The sequence below is a fragment of the Rhamphochromis sp. 'chilingali' genome (genome assembly GCF_963969265.1).
Source record: "Rhamphochromis sp. 'chilingali' genome assembly, chromosome: 10".
In the NCBI taxonomy this organism is placed as follows: Eukaryota; Metazoa; Chordata; class Actinopteri; order Cichliformes; family Cichlidae; genus Rhamphochromis; species Rhamphochromis sp. 'chilingali'.
The window spans coordinates 37,173,895-37,191,405 of record NC_137937.1 but is presented as its reverse complement, the minus strand read 5'-3'; the positions used below and the strand labels follow the sequence as shown (position 1 = coordinate 37,191,405).

Here is a 17,511-nt window from a genome sequence, read left to right as displayed (position 1 = left end):
ATAACACCTCCCACCCACTCCATGACATGTTGGTCAGTCACAGGAGCTCGTTCAGTGAGAGACTGAGATTACCCATGATGCACCACTGAACGACACAGGAAATCATTCCTGCCTGTGGCCATGTCCCTGTACAACGCATCCACTTAACACACTGTTTGCTGCTACAGCTACACATGTTTCTTTTCCAACTATTTATTTATAAGTGACTTATGTATGTATGTATGTATATATATGTATATATTGTACTATTCTTAGTTAGCGTATTGTCTGTCTTGTCTTAATGTTGGTTTAAAATGGAGCACTGTAACAAAAAATAATTTCCCCCAGGGATCAATAAAGTATTCTGATTCTGATTCTGATTTTCAATATGGAACACTTTAATTATCCCCAACATCAGACTGACGAGCACTCGAGTGCTGTTTGATAATTCTCTTTATTTCCAATATACATTTCATTTGAAAAATATAAATTCTAAAATAAACAATTTCACCTATTCTAAAGTCACAAAATGTTAATAATAATAAAAAAAAATTGCATCAGTATTCCGAACACTAGGATTAACAGAAGATTTTCACGTCGTGTTGTAGGTTTTTGTCCGACACACTTACACAGAATCACACTTTAAACTAACCACTCCCCACAGAAGATGTCCCGGGCGCTGACTCACATTCGTTTCCACTCGCCGCTGCTGACAGCTGTAAATACTGAGGTGGAATATTAAGTATGTCGTGACTCTTATCTACGTCTTTGAAATCTCTACCGTGGCGATCCGTACAGAGGCCCGGAGGTTTCAAATTAAAATGAAAAAAGTGAGAAAGTGCTTCAGTGCACCCATTAGAGATTCAGTGGGGAGATGGTGTCGATCGCTGTACTGGAGTTAAAAGATAACCGTGGGTTATTTTTAACCTTTCAATGTGGGTCATGCCAACTTTGAGCTCCATCTTCACCACAGAGACAAAACAAAAACAGAAAACAGCATGTAAAAGCTTTTTGTGTCTATTGTTCAGATCAAACTGCAAGAGTGTGTCGTTCAACATTTAAAGCGGCTCTTTTGTGCTGTTGTTGTTGTTTTTCTTTGCTTATGAGAGTCATCCAGTCACTTTCTTCAGATGTGGAGAACTGAGGCTAAAACTACTTGTTTCAAACAGTAATGACTACTGTAAGATAAATATGGATTATTTATCTTACCATGCAAAGGTAATCTGTAATCTCCAGGAATAAGTATGTTAAAGATGCACAGGGTCTACATCCACCTGTATGTCCTGCTATCTGATGGAGTTATTATTATAATTCCCACCAGTTATTTTGATGGGAAATTATATAACAAAGCTGCTAAAGTAAAATGCATGTCAGGTGAAAGTGGGTGTACAGCAGCTCTTTTTACTTAATTACCTGTACCAGGAGCAGAGCACTTTGCTTTCAGTTGTTTCAGTGAGATACTTACTGCAGTTTGGGGGAAATTGTAAAATGTTTTTGCACTGAAGAAAAGAACATTTTTCTTTGTATATACCAAGAAACCTACAGCTGATGCATAATGGGTCAGCTGCAATTTTGTTTTTTCAAACAACCTTTGGAGCTTGTATTTCTCAAAATACAACTTCTGTTTCCTGCCTGATTACTACAACAGAAGGGAAGAGTTCAAAGTTAGCGCGACCCACACAGCAGCCACATTCATGTAATATAAGTTCACATAAACCTGAATTATCCTTTATAACTGGCCAAAAACAGACGAGCAGTCAGAGAGATGCACGCGGTCATTCTGTGGGAAACCGTCTGAAGTAAAAACATTGGAGCAAATATGGAGTTTGTGCATCTTCTGCCTCACTGACATGATGTTTTAACAACTGTTTAAAGGATGTGTGTGGGTTAAACATAACACTCACATGCCCTGTGCACACTCTACAAGCTCAGCAAGTTTATTATGGGGGCCAAAATTAAAATGCTTTGCCTGATAATTAGAAATTTGAGTTAAAGTGAAGAAAACTGAGTCAAACACTGACCAGCAATCAGAGATTCAAAGACATGTTTGACAGCTGACGTGCGCACGGGTCTTTGTGTGGATTTGAAGAAGATAGGATTACATAACACCGACCAATAAGTCTCTGAATGTAAGCACAGATGGCATGTGACCGTTGTATTACAGCCCAAACACGTCCTTATGAAAAACGTCTTCACATCATCAGATAATTCCAAAAACAGCTGAGAAAAACAAAGAAAACCTGCCGTGAACCGAACTGAGCTTGCATGGATTTGATTCCCGTCTCCTCTTTTTCACATTGTTACTTTAAGAATCAATCTCTTATAAGCCACTTAGGTAAAGTACTTTGTGCAGCAAAAGTAATTATTATGATATGCATTTCTAGTTAGAGTTTAAGTTTGGCGGAGGAAAATCGGATGATTATGTCGCTGGATTGTTTTCTACTCGAACAGAAAAAAAATAAGAAATGTTACAAACACACACACAATAAAATCTTTTTTTTAAAGCAAAACAAAAGAAGAAAATGATTTAAATTAAACGAGTAACAAAAGCAAAAGAGTAAAAGATTCAGAAAACTAGAAACTGAAGCAAGTAAAACTGCATCACAAAGTGAGAATAAAAATATTTTCCTCATCTGCACATACAAATGTGCATTGTTAATCTGCTATTAATTTACTTAAATATCTACTGTATTTCCTTCACAAGCTATGATCATAGAGTGAATCTGTGTGAATCATTTCTACAAGAGGACAGAGAGAAAATATCAAAACCCCATCAAAAGTCAACACATTGCAATCATTCATGATAAGAACTGAATCTAAAACAAGAGGTAGAGCTATAAAAACATGATTTTCCTGCTACAGGAAAATGTTATTAGAATAATTCGGTTTATATAAAAACTCAGACAGATGATATTTGTATATGTTTATATAAAAAGAGCAGGTCCATGCGTGGTCAGAGTGAGCTGCAGCCTCGGTCGGTGATGCGTAGGAGGAGTTGTATAGAAGAATATTCAGGGGTTACCTTTGTAAGCAAAGACTAGCTGTGGAGCTGTGAGAGAAACGTGGTGAGGAAAGACCATAGAGCGTGCAGCGTAATGCTTCTTCTAAAGCGTGCCACTCTTCACAACAAAGTCTTGAAGTCATGAAGGAGATCGGAGTTAAAAGAATCACCGAAGGTCAGTAAAAAGAAAAGTTGTGCTGCAGGTTGGTGGAGATCTACAGAGATGTTTCGGATCCTCTGCTCTTCCAGTAGAAAGTGTTATCATCGTCTGGGTCCATGTCTATTCTAATCTTAGGCACAGACTTCAGCGGACTCATCTCAGGACTGAAACACAAAAATAAAATATTTTAAGTACATGTGTGCAGACGTAGTGCGTCGACTATATCATCTAGGTGTTCGGGGTCGATTAGATGAAGCTTCAGCAGACTCGCCTGCTGGATCACTTTTCACTTCAGTTTTTAGGGTGTCTTTAAATTCAGCTCTTTCTTTTCTTTGAAACAACGCAGCATCCTTCTGTTCCTAACACATCATCCTGTCCTTATCAGTATTCAGTAGATATCCAGGAGGATTTCAAAGTTTTCCTGTAATTTTTTGGGAGCAGAGTAAATATGACAAAGATCTGATAGATGCCCACCAAAAAAATCATGCTCACATCTCAAAGGTTGTACCCGGTGATTATTTGGCATTGTTGCTTATCTTGGTTACTAGTTTATGTTTAGCTGACTTAACATCTCACCTCTAGGTCACTTTATTGTGGTATTTCACTAATACCTCAGTATAGATCTGATGTTTCCTGAGGTCGTCTGAGCTCAAAACAATTTGCCTTCAGTCTTAGTGGGACAGGATTACTTTAACAGCAGGGTCAGCGTAACGTCATTACTACAATAGATACCCAGGAACGATGCCAGTGATAATAATGAGCATGTAACTATTAAAATGCCTAAAATGTTTTAAAGTAAAATGACATCAAAAAGCACCCAGCTAATTAACCCTAAAAGAAAACAACATGTGACTGAAGAGCACTGCGGCTGTGGCTGCGGACCAATTATGTCACTGGTTGTGGTTTGTTGACATCGCAGATGTCCTGTAATCGCAGCTGCTTTTCACACATTGTGGTAACAGTGCTGATGGAAGAGGATTAGTGGGACGACTGTGGGGCAGATGGGGTGATGGGAAGGCAGCTTGACCCTGCATGTGCTCACAATGCGCAGATCCTGGTCATTGTGAGAAGTTGCGGACATGATGGAAAAACATAATCTCTCTTAAGCAGCATAATCTTTGCTATAAATATTTGCACACCAGCAGTTCCTGTCATGCCTTTTTAAGACCGATTGTCTCCTTAAAGCTCTTATCAGTGGAACACAGTGTGCATTTATCATGCAGTATAGACTTACAACATCCACACAGCAGATTGATCTGTGTTCCTAAATACACAAAAACACTACAAAATAGCCTAAGATGCAGCTTTAGATACTAATCTCAGGCAAATTTAAGACGAACCAGTTTAGCTGTTATTCAGCTGGTTGCTTTTGATAATCCTGCAGGTTATGTTCCTGCAGACGTTCAATGAAGTTCAACATAGTCAGACTTTGTTAGCATTAGCTGGCTCGATAAAACCTTAAATCCCAGTCAGAGATGATGGATGTCACAAAGGTGGTTATCAACTTTGTCTGCATGAGAGAAACTGTCGTGAACTGGCTGTGAAAGGACGCAAATGCAGATAACATATAACACAGCGTTATTAAGTAAATGGAAATACAAAACAACAGTGGGAAATGATAAGAACTAAACACATGTGGAGGCAAACAGAATGACACACAACCATGAGGGAGAACGCGACACTGGACAGAGGGAAACACGGGGCTTAAATACACAATAGGATGATGAGGGAACAGGAAACACATGGGGAACACAGCGGAGACAAATTAGACACGAGGAAGCAAAACGAAACACACTGAACATGGAACGCAAGACTTTCACAATAAAACAGGAAACGAACGCAAGACTGACACTGGAGTGGAGAAAAGGCAGATGAGAGGGAGCGAGGGAACACGAGGGAACACGAGGGAACACGAGGGGAACATGGATAAACATGGTAGACAGGGGAACATGCAACGAAACATAAGGAGCGAAACAAGACACAAGGACTCACAAACGGATATAAACAGAGACACAGAGAGCTAAACAGGGAATATAGGAAACTCAAAACAGCACTAGGACTACTAATGAACCAGAACATAAACCATACTACAAAATATTAACTAACTCAAAATGCTGGGTTAAAAGGACCCAGAACCACGACACAGACGTTGCAGACATTTTGTAAATGTTTCGATTTGATCGTAACAAGCACGAGTGAAAAAGTAACTCAGGCTCATATATTTTACCACTCGTTGTGGTGGTGCTGCACATTACAGCTCTCAATCTTTAACTTGTTTAAACATTTGATGTTATTCAGTGTGTGACGAACGCGGCCGTGACTCTGGCAGACGAGCTGAACACTTTCTATGCTCGCTTCGAGGCTGCAGCTAAGGTCTCCAACAATGCTAGTGTTAGCGGCGCTAACGGCTGCAGACAGGAAGATACTGCCAGCACCGGAAACGTGCTCGTCATCTCCGAGCATGAAGTAAGGAGAGCCTTCAAAAGAGTGAACACCAGGAAAGCAGCAGGACCAGACGGCATCCCAGGTCGTATCCTAAGAGACTGCGCATACCAGCTAGCTCCTGTGTTCACTGAGATATTCAACATCTCTTTATCTCAGTCGGTGATCCCCACATGCTTCAAAGAGTCCATCATTGTTCCTGTCCCGAAGAAACCCCCCCCTGCTTCTCTCAATGACTATCGCCCTGTAGCCCTCACCTCAGTAGTGATGAAGTGCTTTGAACGCCTGGTCAGAGACTTCATCATTTCTTCACTACCAGACACACTGGACCCACTACAGTTCGCTTACCGTCCAAATCGTTCCACAGACGATGCCATCTCTCATCTCCTCCACACATCACTCACTCACTTGGACACTAGAAGGGGGAATTATGTTAAAATGCTCTTCATAGACTACAGCTCTGCATTTAACACCATAATTCCCTCCACACTCACCACCAAGCTGGAGCATCTGGGACTCAGCTCATCTATGTGTCAGTGGATCTCCAACTTCCTAACTGGCAGACCACAGGCAGTAAGGATGGGCGGACATGTCTCAGCCTCCACCACTCTCAGCACTGGAGCCCCCCAGGGGTGTGTTCTGAGCCCCCTGCTGTACTCTTTGTACACATATGACTGTGTGGCCACTACCAGCTCCACCACCATCATCAAGTTTGCTGACGACACCGTCGTGGTGGGCCTGATCTCTGATAACAACGAGACGGCCTACCTGAAGGAGATTAGGAATCTGGAGAACTGGTGCCAGAGGAACAACCTCCTTCTAAACGTCAGTAAGACAAAGGAGCTGATAGTGGACTTCAGCACTAAGCAGGAGAGGAACTACCAGACCCCCGTCATCAACGAGTGCCCAGTGGAGAGAGTGGACAGCTTCAAATACCTCGGAGTTCACATCACGCAGGACCTGTCATGGTCCTGTCACATCAACACCGTGGTGAAAAAGGCCCGACAGCGTCTCTACCACCTCAGACGCTTGAGAGACTTCCAACTGCCCTCCAAGGTGCTCAGGAACTTTTACTCGTGCGCCATAGAGAGCATCCTGGCGGGAAACATCTTAACCTGGTTCGGGAACAGCACCATGCAGGACAGACGAGCTCTACAGAGGGTTGTGCGGTCAGCTGAGCGCACCATCCGCTCCGAGCTCCCTGACCTGCACTCAATCTACAGCAGGCGGTGCTGGACCAAGGCCAGGAAGATGGTGAAGGACCTCAGCCATCCCAACAACAGACTGTTCTCTCTGTTGAGGTCAGGAAAGCGATTCCGCTCCCTGAAGACCAACACAGAGAGACTGAGGAGGAGCTTCTTCCCGCAGGCGATACGGTCTCTCAATCACACCACCACACAGTACTGACCCACACATATGGTTCTTACACACACACTGGACTTTCTGGACTTTGGTTTTGCACAACACTGGTCACTATATTCTTCATTTCCGGTTAATACTTGTACAGCTGCTGTTATTGTGTATATATTTATTTATATTTAGATTTCTTCATACATTCTTATATAGTTCTATATTGTGTATTTTGTTGTACAGTTATTTTATTTTCAACTTTAATTTATATATTTTATCTTATTCCTTCCCAGTTAAATTTACCCTTCATTCTAATTTGTGTTGTACAGTTATTTCATTTTTAACTTTAATTTATATTTTATTCCTTCCTAGTTAAATTTACCCTTTTTAATTTTTCATATTTATTTCCTATCTTATTCATAGCCTTTTCCTTTTTTGTTTTCTTTAGGTCACGAGCAGTTGTCCAAGCATTTCACTACATATCGTACTGTGTATGACTGCGTACGTGACAAATAAAATTTGAATTTGAAAAAATTTGAAATTTGATGTCTGACGCTTTCCCATAAAGATGGGAAAATTAGTGAAACACACTTTGTTGTTTTATATACTTTTTGCATTGCTACGGCACAGAAACTAAATCACACAAACGGGAAAGTGTGGAAAACTTACATATGACTTTAACTAAAACTCATACAAACAGATGAGTCTCCATGAGACTGAAAATATGGGCTAATTTTGCTTCCAAGTACACCCGTCGGGTCTGAATGCTATAGTTTGGGGCCATAATTATTATGTAGCTTTAATCCTATGCATATTTGCTGAAAATAATAAAGTATTATCTGTGATAATGCAGATTCTGGAGGCATCATTGGCCATTAGAAAGCACTTTGGGTGCAAGTTGCAGCCGAGCATGGAAGATTTCAGTTTGCTGTCTTTCAAAAGGCTTAACAGTTACGTGGCAGCTTAGGTTAGCCAGCATCTACAGATGTCAGTTAATTTGAGTAAAACACAGACTAAGTCACAAAATGTGTTTAGGACAAACTTTATTTATCTCTAAAGCTGTGGAAAAGTAAACCAAAAACAAAATAAAATATTAGCTCACTAAAAAAGAAAAAGTCTCACTGAAGCAGCTCCTTTGTTTTACTGAAGGAAATAAAATAGAGAAAAAACTCTTTTGTGAACATAGCAGAAAAAAAGCACAGCAAAAAACTAGTATTCAGAAGCCTTTCACTTTTTAGCATACAGCATGCAAACAGCATGACGGGGCAGACAGACGAGCTGGCATATGGCGCCCAGCGCTTTGCTTCCCCTTGAGGAAAATACAGTTTAGCCATAGGTAAGCTAATTAGCCTAACTGACCTTTAAAGTTCAGGCTAGCATTACGCGTGGGGATAGTTAGCGTGCCTTCTGACCTTTTGCCATCTCTGATGCCACTGTCTTTATTAAATGCAAAAGGAAATTGGTGGAGGTTGTTTTGTTTCGTTGCCATTTTGTTTAGTCTGGCAGGTGAGCTGCACTGTGACAGTCTGTGGCTCTCAGCTTCCCGTCTGTACACACTCTGATATCCACACACACACATCTCACCTGGACAAGTAGTTGGCCTGGTAGAAGCGAAGCTGCTCAGCACGATGTGTGTCGTTCAAGGAATGATGAGGACTTGTCTCCTACGAAAAAACCCCAAAGAAAACAGCCATTAGCTCACAGATATCCATGTAACTTGTTAGATAGCCTCTGACACACTTTAATGTTTGACATCCTGTGTGTGTCATAGCATCTGTAAGAGCAAAGCAGCGGGTAAAACCAGGAACACAGTGTGGATCAAAGATACTGTAATGAATACATATAGAAACCAGTCAGTTCATTTAATGTTGTAAACAGGCATTTGTTCTAGTATCAAAGGACCAGTGTGTGATACTGGGGTCATTTATTTTTCCCCATCCAGCGTGTATCATACTTTTATCTGCTTCAACAGAGTCTTTAAAGGTTGTTCTAGTATATTTCTACACCAGCCCAGACAAAGCTCAGGAGAGGGTCTGCTGTGTTGTATTCTATTTGATTTTATTAGGTGAAGTGATCCTAAAACATATAATAATCAACACCCTCTGAAAAGCAGGGCCAATCAGTTAGTTCCAACCTCCAATAAATGTAATTAAGTCTACACACTAGTCCTTCAGCAAACACACATTAGTTATATATTAAGGCAAAAGTTAGAATTCAAGAAGACTTTTGTACATAAAACTAAAGTTACTGTTAAATATGTTTAAACAGGCAGGATCCACAAAGTCAGACTTAACAGCACGTAACTGAAAATGGAAACTGATGGGGGGAAAGAAGTTAATTGAGCAGGACGAGGTAGAAAGCGAGCAGCTTTCATGCATGTTTGAAAGGAAGTAAGCACAAAGAACGGCAAAGAAGTGAAGCAAATTTAAATATCATGCAGTTACAGACAAAAAGGCACCACATCTTCACTAAGTACAGCAAGTTAGGCAGGCGCAAGAAGTAGTTTTCTCCGGTGCTGCAGGTAGTTACTCACTGTCAGAAGCCTTATCACTTAAGAAGGGCTCCTGTTCCATCATGTCCATGGGGATTTTAATTCTGGGAATATTCTCATTGTAAGGAAAGTCAGACTGTTGGAGAGAGGAAACATCATCATTGGAAACTTTCTTTTTTCTCTTCACCGGCTTGTTTCCAGCCATATCCAGTTCAGAGCTACAAGAAAATCAGTCATAATTCAGAGCAGCCTGCCAGAGGGTCCAACTGGGCCCACTGCACATCTCTGCAAAGTGTAGAAATTGGAGCAAAGTCATTCATTATATTTTGAATGCAGCACGACGATGGCGTTAACACACAGGAGTAAAAATATGTGGAAATTTTAACTTGTTTTTAAACTCATGTAGACATAAAATAATATTGTCTAGTTTTTAAAACCAATGTATATGAAGTTTTGTACTTTTTAATGCCCACTGTGATTGTAAATCATAATGTAAATGTCCAGCAAACTCACTGAGGGTGGAAAAACACGGATGCGTCACAGACTCATCTGTTTTTAAAGCGATAGTTCATTAAATGTATTCAAAAGAAAGGGGTGTGGCTGTTTTTCACCTCATTTACTATGCAATCATACAGACTGGGCTGCAGGAGACTCGTTAACTGTTAGTTAACGATAACTGTGCTGAGGTGCACTGTTTAGCCTTTAGTCAAAACTCTTGCAATAAGATCTCTCTCTGTGCTGCAAATATCTAAAAATGCAAAGTGCTTGAATAAAACCCACGGCGTTCTCCGGTCTACACGGTGAAGGTATGATTTCAGCATATGTCGCCTCTTAAACATTCTCATGTTCATTAACTGGAAGAACTACAACCTAAAAATGAAAGAAATGTGCATAAACTCCGAGTTAGGATGAGCTGCTGTAACAGAAAACAAACAAAAAGAGTTAAGAATGAAGAATCTCAAATAAACCTAAGAGTGAGTTAGAAATGTAAGAGATGAACATATCCCAAACTTACGTCGTCAGCGTCGCTGTCTATGCTGCCACGTTTCTTCTTTTTCTTCTTATCATCCTCTTTCTTCTTCTTGTCCTTCTCTGGGATGACATCATCCAGGAAACTGAGGTCATGCTGAGAGAACAGGTAATCCATCCCCTTTCTGACAGCGACCAGAGCGAGGATCTGATTTTGAGATCATTCGTTGACAGAAAGACGTCAGCGTTAATTCTATCGATATTTCTTTTTTAAACATGAGCTGAAATCGACGTAATTTGTAAAATAAAATAATACATTAACCCACATTAACACGTCAAACCTGATTATTTCACTTTGATTCTGAAAAGTACAACAAACTTTATCGTTCAATGAAGTTTATAACAACATCCTGCAATATAACTGTTACATGAAGTACTGGGATGATCTCTGCTGATTTATCACCCAGATAAACTCAAGTCTACGTACACAAAACAAACTTTCGAGAAACGGTTTGAACTTGAACTGAAAATGCATTTCTGGTCACAGCCTCTTTAATTCTGCTTTGGTGAGTGTAATGCTGAACATAGTGCCTGCTTAGCTTTAAAACAGCACAAACTCTCTGTTAATGAACTTTCCATTTAAGCTGTAAAAATGTGTCCTGATATGAAACTTTCGTCACGCCATTATGAATCTGCCCAATACCTATGTACCTAGATCAGAGTCCTTCTGCTGCTGATGCCTGTGATATGACTCTTACAATAATACTAAAAGGTGTTAGTATTACTCACTAATCCCACAAGGTTGATTCTATTCATCTGGACGTTTTCAATGGGAGAAACGTTTCTCATAAACAGCACATTTGCACAATGACTGAAACCAGCACCACTGAATGAACAAAGTTCTGTGAGGTCAGTTCTTTGATCGTTAATATGTTAACTGTCATGACCACTGATCAAAGCCCACGGAGCATTGATCAAAGAATCGGGGAATGACTGCAATCACAGCATTGTAAGATGGTGACAGATGGACCCTTAGGCCCCCTCCTCCATTCAGAGATGGTCTTTCCCTTTTCACGTAAATGGCCTCCTTGACTCCGCCCTCAAACCAGCGTTCCTCCCTGTCCAGGTTGTTACATCCTCATCATTGAAAGAGTGTCCACTGGCCTGTAGGCGTAAACAGACTGCAGAGTCCTGGCCTGACGAGGTGGCTCTTCTGTGACAAAATGTTTCTCACACTGAAAACGTCCAGATGAACAGAATCAACCTTTTGGGATCCACTTACCTGGGTGATTGAGCGTGCGTCAAGACATTACTCACTAATATTAATTAAAACTATACATTCTAGGATGCTGCAAACTTAATTAGCAGCATCTCAATAAAAAGATGTCTCACCATGACAGGGAAGACGATGGCAGCCACGGTGGACTTGAGGATCCAGAGCAGAGCCAAGCAAAGGATTTGCATAAAAGTGAAGAGGTGGACCTTCCGGAGAGGAACGTGTCGCAGGTAAACCAGGTCCGGCTGGTGCTTCGCCGGCATTAGAAGCAGCTTAAGACGATCCATGAACTACAGAGAGACCGTGGTACCAATTAATATGACAGAGCTTCAGTAACCATCACTGCTTTTCACTGCAACTAAAGTAAAGGAAACTATGCAAGTCCTTATTCTGAGACCTTTACTGATATCGGCTGCCGAAGGTACCCAGGCATCATCTGCAGCATGTTTGGATTTTTTATGTTTAAGCGTGAAGATTCAGCCAATCATTTCCAGCTGGTATCCTTAAATTTACAGCATAATGCAGTTTATCCTACACAAGTGCTGAGTGACTACCTCAAAGGGGGGAGAAAGCAGCAAGGCAGCTTGAGTTTCTCTGACTCTGAGCACATCTGTCTGTGCTGATGCACAGATGGTCTTCTATCCAAAGAGCCTCTGCACCTATGGTGTCACAGGCTTGCTTCTCTAACATGAAGGAAACCAGAACAAACATGCAGCAGCTCTGACGCAACAAGCATAACATTACATGTGCTACTTCAAAGCTGGACCATCCTCCACGCTCCCCTTGCCAACTCAGCGCTTCCTGTGTCTGTTTTTACCATTTAACCGTCCATTTCTTAAAAGGAAATGATGGTTAAACAACTGGGTTATATCCCCCCGACTAGTCTAATTTGTGGAAATATGGTAATTGTAGTTGTTTTTTTGTTGCTGCTGTTTTGTTTTTTCAGATCAGTTTCTCTTTAGTCAAATTTTTTCTGTGGCTTGTTTTTTTTAAAAATTAAAATGATACCTGCACTCCATTGAGAGAAGCGACCCCCATGTACAAGAAGACTCCATACAGCACAGGCATGGGGATGAACTAGGTAAAGGGGAAAAGAAGAATGCACATCACAGATGATACTTAGATCCTGGTTTGTTAGGAAACACAGAATATGTAAAGGTTAGTGAGCAAAATGAAACCACTGAAACTTGTCTGATTTGTTCTGAATTCGAGGAGTCGCCTATGAGTTGTGTAGTGCTCTCAAAGATTCCCACAACAGCGTGTGGACTGTTGTGCATCACAGCTCCAAAAAGAGAAGTCGTATTACTCCACAGCTGTCGACAGTCGCAGGAAAGAAGAGCAGCTGAATATCATTTAAAAGTCTGAAATTACTTACTGTGCTGCAAAGGGAACCAATGACAGCTTTTTGAACCCAGCTTTCAGAGGTTGAATTTAAAATATGAGGTGAGAATAAGTATATCTAATCTTTGTAATCTAATGATAGATTGGCTGATTTGTATAAATCGAGAGAAAGCTGCATATAAAACTCTCTCAAGGAACTTGGCACGTGTTCGGCATGCAAAAGTCTTTGAGTTATAAAGTTTGTGAACATTTATGAAAGTTTGTGAGAGAGTCTGGCCTCTCGGTGGCCGAAGATCAAAGTTAATGGCGCTGCTGTAAAACTCATTGAGAGACAACTGACGTCTAGAAGGACTTAAAAAAAATTCCACTGATCTTTGACTTCATCCACATAAGTATTTATTGTGTGTGTGTGTTAACTTAATTTTTATTGTATTGAGCGATCTTCTTTTGCACTGAGATAACTGGACCTCAATGTCATTTTTCAGCGCCTCGTTGCTGCAGGGACGATAAAGATTCTGATTCTGATAAGATAGCAGCTTATCAGTAATCAGTGAGTGTATTTATTATGCAGGTTTATGGGCAGCCTGATAAAGAAATCCTTTTATTCTTTTAAATTTAATTTGACCAATGAAAACTATGTTAAAAAGCAGAGAAGTCCGATTTCATATATGTCCTGGTAACTGAAGAACAGGTTAAATACTACAGATCCTCTTCATAATAATATGACCCACCGGCCATATTAGACAGACTATTACCACTTTATTGTGTCGTTGCATTTTGATGCAGATTTGAAAAGTCACGTAAGAGCAACTGGAATTCAAACACATTAAACTGAAATGGGACATATTAGCTAATCGTGTCTGTGAGGGCTCTCAGTGATCCAGGTCATCGTAGCCTAAGGAGGTTGGAAAGAGGGTCCCAGATGACACCTTGGCTCATGTGATTAGGTAGAGGATCAATAAGGGGTCCATCACCCTGTTGGGGACACTCCCATAGGGCTTAAAATCTGGGGCTCTCCACCAGTTGCTCTTAGAACTGAAGAAGCTTCTCGGATGAAACATCTTTAAGAAACCTAAAGACGTCCAGATGCTTTTCTTTCCAAGCTCCTTAGACATTAGCTGTGTTTTGTTTTTGCATTTTTTGCAGGAGCATAGTGTGAAGCAGCATGACTTTTGCTCAGAGATGGCGATGAAGCCAAGTTACACTGCCTTTATATTGTTTAACTTTGTGCAGTATAACTAAAGAGAGCTTTTTAGCATTTTTGTAAATCACATTTAAGCAGTACTTGCATTGTATGTCTCTAGATCTATTAAAAATGTATTGTTGTTTGTTGATTTCTAGTCAGAGGCTTGAAAATAAATTCAAACTCCTCCCCAGAGCTGTTACCAACATGGTTGCTACGTGGTAAGACCTGCTTCTAGAAGGACATTGATTAAACTCATAAACCGTTTAACTGGCATGTCAAGTTAACAAATCAATCACAAGACAAGAAATAAAATCAATATCTGATTGATTACCTTTAAAACTGGAGCCATAAACACAGACAGCCCTGTGAGGATGAACACGCACACACCCGTGACCCTCTGCTCTCTGCAAAGGACAGAAAAATACATTTTACACAAGAACAAAACTGCAGCGTCTGAGCTGTCTGCTTGCTATAAAGTCATGATCTGAAGCAGCCTGGCAGTCAGTTACCAATTCATAAATTAGTTTAGCCAAGAAAAAGAAAACAGCACCAGTGTTTGCAGAGGGTTCAGAGTTAGTGTGGATGTTCTGGTGTTACGGTTTGTTAGCTCAGCTTACAGCTGACACATCAGGAGGCCGGGGAGGACGTCAGACATGAAAACAATCAAAAGCCCCGTAAAACTAAAATGAACACAAAGGAAGAACCAGGCAAGATGCTGAAAATAAAATATGTTAATACTGCCAATAACACAGCTTAATTTAAATACAGATAATCATTAAAAACCTGAGATGATGAGAAAAAAAAGAACATTTGTTAAAGTTGTCTCACGCTGCCTTTTTCTGAAATATTTATTGAGACCAAACACTGAATGAACAATATTGACCAGCTAGGATCAACAAGCCAACAGCAATAAGTGTTTATTGATTATGATTTGAATGATAAGAGTGATCGAGACACTTTGTTCAGAGATCGTGTGCACGTTAAAAAGCACAGACGTAACTTCCAGGTCAGAAAAACGAAGCCAGCGTTGACGTGCCTTAAGCCTGCGTTCTATCTGAAGGCCACCAGATGGCGATAGATGCGGTTGCAAAAAAAGACTTTGGTCCTATAGCAGTCTATGGAAAAACACCTCTCTGCCATGACCTCTGTGAACATGTTGTGACGAGTTTATGGGCTCAGTCACACGTTTGGGGTCATACTGAATAACAAATCAGAGTCTGCTTCATAAATCGTGGTAATAACATGTTTCACAATGGAGCAATACTTGTCAGTTAAAGGTTATTAACAATGAGTATATGGTTTCATATTCAGAGTGATCGGCTAAAGAAATCTGAGGCTTCAAACTGCCTCCCTGATCAGCGGCCACAGCTGCAACATCTGTCATCGAGTCCTTCAACATGAATCTACCAGAAGTAGGCAGGGGTGTCTTTAGCTGCTTATTTGCTAATCAGTTAATAAATTTTAAACTAAGACTAATCAGCTAATCTAACAGTCAGAAATCGAAACAAGTGTGGTTAATTTGAGCATTTCTGGCATGAACAGCCTTCTTTCCAGTGCACATGACATATGTGCTAAGAAAATAAAAGAAAAAGTTTAACTCATGAGCCAATTCAACATCTTAGCGTAACTATTTTTGAGGAAGGTTTTTGCTTCTGTGTTCATCACATCTCAAAATGACTCATTGCTGCTGCAACACTCGGGCCATTTGCAGAGCACTTGGTGTTTGAGCAGATCACAGCACGAGTCCTTCTTCATGGACCTTCCAGTTTTAACCACAGCCCTTCATCTGAAAGCACTTAATTCCATTTTCAATTTAGTGCATGAAATATCTGAAAGATTATCCATTTACTGCTCTTTGATGCATGTTGACCAAATCTAACCAAGTGATTCTGCCTTCTTCTTCCTGGAATCTCACCTGCAGATCAGATGTAAAAGCCATTCATTTCTCACAGTCAAACTAAAACTGTCATCGGGCTGTATGTGACCACAGTCCAGAAAGGGGGCGTCTTCCTAACAAGCATTGCTCTTACCTCACACCCAGGAACTTTGGCTGCTCTCCGGGAGCCGATGTTTCAGTCTCCATCTTCAAACTGTCGATGTGAGCGATGGAGATGACGGTGGCGGCCACGTACCACGGCAGACCCATGAAGGAGCAAATTGCTAGCAGAACAGCCACCCAAAACAGATCCAGATGGTAACCTGCCCCTTTCTGGTACAGACAAAAACAAGGTCAGAGGTAACGTGTGTGTATGTTCAGGCAGTAAGCAGAGCACAGCTGCAGATACAGGCAGACCTAAAACCCTGCAAACTGCTCATTTATGGTTTGTTTGCAGAATAAGACAGAAGAACCAACGCGATGCTCCATCATTTATTGTTTAAAGGGGCAAATTACCCCGCTGAAAGAATCCTATTGGTCTACTTCAGCAGTTACTGCCTAAAAATAACAGGTAGTACTGTCGTGACATCTCTCTCACCCCTATGAGAAGAATGATGTTTAGCTCCAGTGTGAAAGGATCCAGTGTTCTAGAGCAGGGAGGCCAAACTCATTTTACATCGTGGCCCACTTTGATCTCAGGTGGGCCAGACCAGTGAAACTCGTCTTCATGTCAACATGAAGATGTTTAGATATATTTAATATAAAAAATGTAATTAAATACATCCTGTAATTATAAAACAGTGTTGTTAATTTTTTCATTTTTTTTAACACTGTAAAAATCATCATTTCTATAGCAGATAGTGAAAACACAGGAACTTTCTTGACTGTTTGTCTAATGCTTTTTTACTTTGTTCTTATATGAAGTAGGGATGGACCGATCCGATATTACGTATCGGTATCGGTCCAATACTGACCTAAATTACTGGATCGGATATCGGAGAGAAATAAAAAATGTAATCCGATCCATTAAATATCATGAAAGCACCTCAAAAAACTTGCAACATGGCGTAACTCAGCTCATAACCGTAGCACGTCGGAGCAGTGTGCGTCACCTGATAGAGCGGCTGTGGCGTGCGAGACCTGTCGGTGGTCTGGTTGAGCATTTGGAGCCTCGTTACCAAACTGGTATTTCATCTCCGAGAAAGTGATCCCAGACAGAAGTAAAGCAAGTGTGTAAGTTCATCTCTGAATGTTTGTAAAGCATTCCAGCGTTAAGCATAACAACAGATATATGGAGCGACTGCCTCTCTCCCTCCCTCTCCTGCTGCTACTTCAATCATGAAACTGATCAATGATCAGCTGTCGCGACTTTTTAAATTTGAGTATGAACTTATACAAAATGCAGCAACATACTAAAAAAACACTTTTATTGATTAAAAC

The 17,511-nt window shown here is 40.7% G+C and overlaps 1 protein-coding gene across 10 annotated transcripts in view; it reads right to left on the bottom strand.

Moving 5' to 3' along the window:
* Positions 1 to 414: 414 nt before the first annotated feature.
* The window catches only part of slc4a4a (solute carrier family 4 member 4a), a gene marked incomplete at its 5' end in the record, with an annotated part of 69,083 nt that continues 51,986 nt past the window's right edge, over positions 415 to 17,511 (bottom strand). For 9 of the 10 annotated variants that reach the window (XM_080893339.1, XM_080893336.1, XM_080893338.1 and 6 more), the window contains 8 exons: positions 415 to 3,304; positions 8,517 to 8,596; positions 9,466 to 9,559; positions 10,439 to 10,600; positions 11,785 to 11,958; positions 12,677 to 12,745; positions 14,527 to 14,599; positions 16,226 to 16,404. In XM_080893339.1, the coding sequence (XP_080749465.1) occupies positions 8,553 to 8,596; positions 9,466 to 9,559; positions 10,439 to 10,600; positions 11,785 to 11,958; positions 12,677 to 12,745; positions 14,527 to 14,599; positions 16,226 to 16,404 (795 nt within the window). In that variant the 3' untranslated portion in view covers positions 415 to 3,304; positions 8,517 to 8,552. The remainder of the gene's footprint in view (positions 3,305 to 8,516; positions 8,597 to 9,465; positions 9,560 to 10,438; positions 10,601 to 11,784; positions 11,959 to 12,676; positions 12,746 to 14,526; positions 14,600 to 16,225; positions 16,405 to 17,511) is intronic. The other variant, XM_080893337.1, reaches the window with a different exon arrangement.